Source organism: Sinocyclocheilus grahami, unplaced genomic scaffold, assembly GCF_001515645.1.
Source record: "Sinocyclocheilus grahami isolate Dianchi unplaced genomic scaffold, SAMN03320097.WGS_v1.1 scaffold487.1, whole genome shotgun sequence".
Classification (NCBI taxonomy): domain Eukaryota; kingdom Metazoa; phylum Chordata; class Actinopteri; order Cypriniformes; family Cyprinidae; genus Sinocyclocheilus; species Sinocyclocheilus grahami.
Window position 1 is genome coordinate 347296 of NW_015505666.1, and position 7728 is coordinate 355023.

A 7728-nucleotide genomic window follows, 5' to 3' on the forward strand; every position below is an offset into this window, starting at 1 on the left:
TATATATACAGTGGGTAAAAAAAGTATTTAGTCAGCCACCAATTGTGCAAGTTCTCCCACTTAAAAAGATGAGAGAGGCCTGTAATTTTCATCATATGTATACCTCAACTATGAGAGACAAAATGAGAAAATAAATTCCAGAAAATCACATTGTAGGATTTTTAAATAATTTATTTGCAAATTATGGTGGAAAATAAGTATTTGGTCAATAACAAAATTTAATCTCAATACTTTGTTATATACGCTTTGTTGGCAATGACAGAGGTCAAACTTTTTCTGTAAGTCTTCACAAGGTTTTCACATACTGTTGCTGGTATTTTGGCCCATTCCTCCATGCAGATCTCCTCTAGAGCAGTAATGTTTTGGGGCTGTCGCTGGGCAACACGGATTTTTAACTCCCTCCAAAGATTTTCTATGGGGTTGAGATCTGGAGACTGGCTAGGCCACTCCAGGGCCTTGAAATGCTTCTTACGAAGCCACTCCTTCGTTGCCCGGGCGGTGTGTTTTGGATCATTGTCATGCTGAAAGACCCAGCCATGTTTCATCTTCAATGCCCTTGCTGATGGAAGGAGGTTTTCACTCAAAATCTCATGATACATGGCCCCATTCATTCTTTCGTTTACACGGATCAGTCGTTCTGGTCCCTTTGCAGAAAAACAGCCCCAAAGCATGATGTTTCCACCCCCATGCTTCACAGTAGGTATGGTGTTCTTTGGATGCAACTCAGCATTCTTTCTCCTCCAAACATGACAAGTTGAGTTTTTACCAAAAAGTTTTATTTTGGTTTCATCTGACCATATGACATTCTCCCAATCCTCTTCTGGATCATCCAAATGCTCTCTAGCAAACTTCAGACGGGCCTGGACATGTACTGGCTTAAGCAGGGGGACATGTCTGGCACTGCAGGATTTGAGTCCCTGGCGGCGCAGTGTGTTACTGATTGTAGCCTTTGTTACTTTGGTCCCAGCTCTCTGCAGGTCATTCACTAGGTCCCCCCGTGTGGGTTTGGGATTTTTGCTCACAGTTCTTGTGATCATTTTGACCCCACGGGGTGAGATCTTGCGTGGAGCCCCAGATCGAGGGAGATTATCAGTGGTCTTGTATGTCTTCCATTTTCTAATAATTGCTCCCACAGTTGATTTCTTCACACCAAGTTGCTTACCTATTGCAGATTCAGTCTTCTCAGCCTGGTGCAGGTCTACAATTTTGTTTCTGGTGTCCTTTGACAGCTCTTTGGTCTTGGCCATGGTGGAGTTTGGAGTGTGACTGTTTGAGGTTGTGGACAGATGTCTTTTATACTCATAACGAGTTCAAACAGATGCCATTAATACAGGTAACGAGTGGAGGACAGAGGAGCCTCTTAAAGAAGAAGTTACAGGTCTGTGAGAGCCAGAAATCTTGCTTGTTTGTAGGTGACCAAATACTTATTTTACCGAGGAATTTACCAATAAATTCTTTAAAAATCCTACAATGTGATTTTCTGGATTTTTTTCCCTCATTTTGTCTCTCATAGTTGAGGTATACCTATGATGAAAATTACAGGCCTCTCTCATCTTTTTAAGTGGGAGAACTTGCACAATTGGTGGCTGACTAAATACTTTTTTGCCCCACTGTATATAGCACATATTGAATAATGAGCTATGGACATTAAATGGGTTTTCTGAGGTAAATGTAAGGTTATGTTACATGACATTCTTTATGAAGTGTTTTATTGACATCTTTCCGCCTTTGAAATACTGCGATTACAAGAGATGTAATACATTTCAGTAAGTTGTACAGTTTTTTTTCAACATATCTTCTGATGTTCATTCATGTTTATTTTGTGCTATAACTAGTAGTAAAGTGGAAAAGAAGATCGATCTGTCACGCCACATTGAAGTAACATTTATTGTTTGAATTTCACAATAAAATTGACTTAATTTGAAGGCGGACTATTTGTCTATATAGAACACTATTTATCAGTCCTATACTATATATGACTTTCAAATTTCTAGGCTTATTATTTTTCAGATAAAGATTTGTCAAGCCAACAGTCAACTTTGTCTTGATCAACTTTAGCTTCTAGTAATAACAGAATTGTATTTATTACAGAGATGGAAGGTACGATTAACTTTTACTTCCAAGCTCTTACTGCTCTCCCATACCTGCATCTGAAGAAGAAAACCCCCATAAAATGTTTATTGACACTAGGGTTGCAAAAAAGGTGGACATTTTCCACCACTTTGTAACCCTAATTGACACACATCACATAGTGGCACATCATTGAGTCTCTGTACAGCTGGATGGGCACAAAGCTGAGAATAACTCAAACAAAAACCAGACTGTCCAGTTGTCTGTGAAAACAGTCATAGCTCTGCCTAAAAGCCCTTAGGATTTTATGTCAAAATGTAAGAGGAACTGAAGCAGAACAGAACAGAACAGAACACAAAATCACTATATGGAACTATAATCTTGTTTAATCTAATGTATTGGTGATAAACTATAATGACTAGGAACTGCACAAGACCAAAATGCAGGTTTTTCTGTATTGTTTTCAATCCATAAGTGAGCTCATGTTTATAGTCTTGACATTTACATTGCATGCAAACCATTTTAATTTTAATACCATTTTAGTTTCAATTTGAGTTCATTATAAGTTTTCAGAATTATTGGAACCTTTGAGCCATTACCTTTGAACCTATTTGGCAAAATCTGTCAGTAAATACATTTCATATATATATATATATATGTATATATACACACACACACACATATATACATATACATATGTGTGTGTGTGTAAAGATCAAAGATCATAAAATCTAATATTTTAGTAACTGTTTTAGTTTTGCATTTCTCTTTGCAGTTAACGGAAATGTTTTAAACCAATAGTGTTTGTCATAGTTTTAGCTTTGTGTGTGTGTGTGTGTAAAGATCAAAGATCATAAAATCTAATATTTTAGTAACTGTTTTAGTTTTGCATTTACTTTGCAGTTAACGGAAATGTTTTAAACCAATAGTGTTTGTCATAGTTTTAGCTTTCCTGTGTATTTAACCCTGGTTAATACACAAAAGCACTAGGAAAAAAAATCAAACATTTGACTTGATTAACAATGACTTCGCTCCTATGGCTGCAGACAAAAAATCAGGATGCTTTTCCACCCCTGCTGCTCTTTGTTCTTGACCAGTGGACATATTAAAATTTCAATCTTACAATATATCCAACTGTTCAGGTATCAGTAGACAGGCCTGTAGATCCATTATGCAATGGTGTGCGTGTACAGCTTATACATGGTATGGTTTTGTTTATCATCTTTTCAAACGCAGTTCCGGCCACCTAATACTAACAAGGCATGTTAGAAATGTGAACATGGAATTCTTTGATTTCCTGCTAAATCAAATCTGCCTTGAATTTTCAAGTTTAGCATGGCTTGGCTCTGCATAAAGAGATTACAACAGCGCATTGGCCAGGGTTTATCAAATCTTCTCTGATTAATTTAGTGGAATAATTGTTTTCCGTGGTTTGAAGAGCTATTGTGTGGACTGGAGTAAAGGTAGAAATAATTTGGCAGAATTGCAATTCACGTGCTAAACTCGTCCGGCTTGTGGCGAACTTGTAGAAAGTGTTGTTATACAAATACAAAGCAAATAAATCTTAGATGTGATGCTCTGTGGTTAACCAACATTATTTCAGTGAGCATCCATCATGCATAACTTTGAAAGGCTGGCTGCCTCAGGGGCCGGAATGTTCTCCGAACTCACCTGCTCTCTTCTGGTTTGCTTTTTCTCAGGATGCAGGAGAGGAGGCGGAGCTCCGTGGTTGTGAGTCTTCCTGGATTGGATGTTTCTCCTGGAGATTTGTTCGTGTCCAATGGCGTTGCTGATATTTTAAATAAGTCAGCCTATTCAGGTTAGTCATGCCTCAATGTCATGACTCTGGGTTTAATATGATTTGCTAACATGTGCTACTGTATACCTGTAGAATTAAATAATGAAAGAACAAAAGTATATAAATCCGTTTTATAGCCCATCTCCAACTAGCAATACTTAATAAAATGCAAGACTTTATGCAGAACATTTTGTTTTATTGCTCTCTTTTACAGACACTAAGAAATCAAAGTGGCCTTTCTCGAGGCGTAACACAGTAAGTGCAAATATTTGCATATTTTAACGTTTCAGTACCATCATGCAGATATCTGTTCCGTGACGTTTTGATATTGTGCCAGTTATGTGGTTGTTGCCATCTGCAGATACTCGTAATTTTTTTAGATGCTTCGGATGATATCTAGCACATAGTGTTCACTGACCCACTTTGAGCTAAATCAGATTTGAATGCATGCACCCCTTCCCCCAATCAATTCCATTAACAGTAAACAACAACAAAACGGGCACGTCTAACAGAGCTCAAACATACCGTGCTATGCAGTCTGCTCCACAGTTTGTGCTTGACAACAAAGAGACCTGTTGAGGGCAGGGCACTGTGATGTTAAATAAATGTGAGTGGTGTTTTTCAGCAGACAAAAGGGAAGACTCGCATTGACAACTGTCTGGCTGGCATTCAGATCCAGGAATGGCGAGACACAGACTTTCAGACATATAAGGTAAGTGTTCAAAACTGGTGCCTCAAAACTGCTATGAGTTGAAAACTAATGCGAGCACATTAGTTGTTATGCATGGCCATGGCCACACCCCAGGTTACTTGGTTGAAAAAAAAAAAACGAATAGGCATTACCATACTTCCTTGGTTGGTTGATTACTGCAAACTTTTTTTTGTATTACACTTTTTCTGTAATGTTATGTTTAAATATGCAAAAGAGGCATTATCTAATTAACTATTCACTAATAAATACATTTCCATAACAGACTTCTAAACATTGAATAAAGCCAGGTTCAATTTGTTTACATGTTAGTTTTTTTACAGAGGGGATCTTAGATTTTTTTTATCACTCCATAATATGTATATTGTCATATGTATTAATTGTAATTGAAATCTACAGAGGCAAATAAACACTTTAAAGTGTATTTAATGTTTTTCACTAGTCTGAAATCTATGTTTTTGCCTGTAATGTCTTGCTTAAAGAGTCCGTTTTCTATAATTTTTCAGGATATGTCTTTGGAGGACTTTTTGAGAGGTCACTCTGAACTGGGAGCAGTGGAGAATCCAAAAGCCTACCGTAAACAGGAAGCCATTTGGGAGCTTTTCACCAGTGAATGCGTCTACTTCCTCGATCAGCTCATGGTTTTAAAAGAGGTATGAACACAGTGCCTTTAGAATTATGGAATGACATGTCCTCCGGTGAAAGAGACAAACTGCCAAAAACTACTGTATGTCGCATGGTTACAGTAGCTTTACTATCGAACCATTAGATAGCTCAAATGTTCTGGGGCCAACAGACCATTTAATCACTTTGTAAGAATAGAACTTACACGTGTTTGCTTTTGTTCTGGATGTAGGTGTTTTTGACCACACTAACAGACCTTCAGATGAGAGAGTGTCTTCAAGACATTGACTCCTGGAGGCTCTTTGCAAATCTCAATGAGCTCTGTCTGGTAAGACTTCAATGAATTAGGTGGAAATATGTTACCCTGGACCACAAAACCACCCGACATCAGTGATCCCAAGACTAACAATTTGTTTAGTCTTGCCCGCCCCCTCCCCCCCCAATGTCGCCCATGAACACGGGTATACAGTGCCTATAGAAAGTCTTCATACCCCTTAATTTTTTTCACATTTTGTTATGTTGCGTTATTATGTTAAACTTATGTTAAACTAAACTTTAAATTACTTTTTTTCCCACATAAATCTACACCCCACTCACCCACTCACTCATCACTAAATTAAAGCTTAAAGTGAAGACCTGATTATTTCAGGGGCCTTTTCACAAGTCCATTGTTTTTTAATTTCTGTGTTACTTTGGCTATATTTTCACAATTAAAACAATAATTTGGTATTCCTCTTGTACCATTGCCCTCTTTTATGCTAAGAAATAAATCTCCTGACAGTTCTCTCTCAGGTGGTTTCATTGTTGTCAGCATTAAGTCTGAGTATGATTCAGTGGGCCATATAACACTTAATTATCAAGAAATGATTTACCTTTAACAGTTTTGGTTCAACATACCTGTTGATCAATACTTGCCTTAACCTTACACCAGAATTGTTTTTGTTTTTAGTTTTTTTTAGTAACTTTCAGGAGGGTGTACTCATTTTTGCAACACAACATTTTATCACTTTGATAAGAAAATGGTATTTCTTGAATAATTTTAACATTCTTCTTTGGTAACTGATCAAGCAGACTTGCTGGAATATCATATCTCTAAAAAACAACATGTCTTCTAAGCAAAGAGTAATTTCTGAATTTGTTAAGTTTCAGAGGGGGTGTACTCATTTATGCTGTGCACTGTATATAGACAGGTGTGTGTGCCTTTCCAAATCATGTCCAATCAACTGAATTTGCGACAGGTTAACTCCAGCCGGAGTATAGAAACATCTCAAAGACGATCCAGTGAAACTGGAATGCTCCTGATCTAAATTTCAAGTGTCAAAGCAAAGGGTATGAAGACTTGTGCAATGTCATTTTTTTTTCAGTGTTTCCTTTTTAATAAATTTGCAAAGCTGTGATGAATCCAGTTTTTGCTTTGTCATTATGGTGAGTGGGGTGTAGATTTATGTGGGAAAAAAAGTAATTTAAAGCAGTTTAACATAATAACGCAACATAACAAAATGTGAAAAAAGGAAGGGGTATGAAGACTTTCTATAGGCACTGTTTTTGTAGCAATAGCCAACAATACATTGTATGTGTCAAAATTATAAATTTTTCTTTTATGTCAAAAATCATTAGGAGATTAAGTAAAGATGATGTTCCATGAAGATATTTTGTAAATTTCCTACCGTAAATGTATCAAAATTAAATTTTTCATTAGTACTATGCATGGCTAAGAGCTTCATTTGGACAACTTTAAAGGCGATTTTCTCAATATTTAGATTTTTTGCACCCTCAGATTCCAGATTTTCAAATAGTTGTATCGCCGCCAAATATTGTCCTATCCTAAACAACCACACATCAATGGAAAGCTTATTTATTCAGCTTATTCAGATGATGTATGAATCTCAATTTAAAAAAATTGACCCTCATGACTGGTTTTGTGGTCCAGGGTCACATATGTGACTGGAAATTACCTGCTTGTTTAAACTTTGTTGGATGCAGTTTTTTTTGTACCGTAAATGTATCAAAATTAAATTTTTCATTAGTACTATGCATGGCTAAGAGCTTCATTTGGACAACTTTAAAGGCGATTTTCTCAATATTTAGATTTTTTGCACCCTCAGATTCCAGATTTTCAAATAGTTGTATCGCCGCCAAATATTGTCCTATCCTAAACAACCACACATCAATGGAAAGCTTATTTATTCAGCTTATTCAGATGATGTATGAATCTCAATTTAAAAAAATTGACCCTCATGACTGGTTTTGTGGTCCAGGGTCACATATGTGACTGGAAATTACCTGCTTGTTTAAACTTTGTTGGATGCAGTTTTTTTTGTCTGTGTTCCAGTTTATAATATGAAATGTTATAATGTCTCAGTTTGTTTCTTACTGTATTGCAGGTTAGCTTTGGCTTCCTTACTAGCCTCTTGCATGTCATTAAGGAGATGTGGACAAATCCAGACAGCTATAGTACTCAATCTCTTCTTGAACTCCTAAAAAAGGTAAGATACCATAGGTTGATATATATATATATATATATATA

The 7728-nt window shown here is 36.7% G+C and overlaps 1 protein-coding gene across 1 annotated transcript in view; it reads left to right on the top strand.

The window, feature by feature from the left end:
- The window catches only part of plekhg7 (pleckstrin homology domain containing, family G (with RhoGef domain) member 7), a 21350-nt gene that overhangs the window by 3152 nt on the left and 10470 nt on the right, over positions 1-7728 (top strand). Inside the window, exons 3-8 of the mRNA XM_016236312.1 lie at positions 3771-3889; positions 4083-4123; positions 4494-4580; positions 5084-5230; positions 5434-5529; positions 7586-7687. Coding sequence (XP_016091798.1) covers positions 3771-3889; positions 4083-4123; positions 4494-4580; positions 5084-5230; positions 5434-5529; positions 7586-7687 — 592 coding nt within the window. The remainder of the gene's footprint in view (positions 1-3770; positions 3890-4082; positions 4124-4493; positions 4581-5083; positions 5231-5433; positions 5530-7585; positions 7688-7728) is intronic.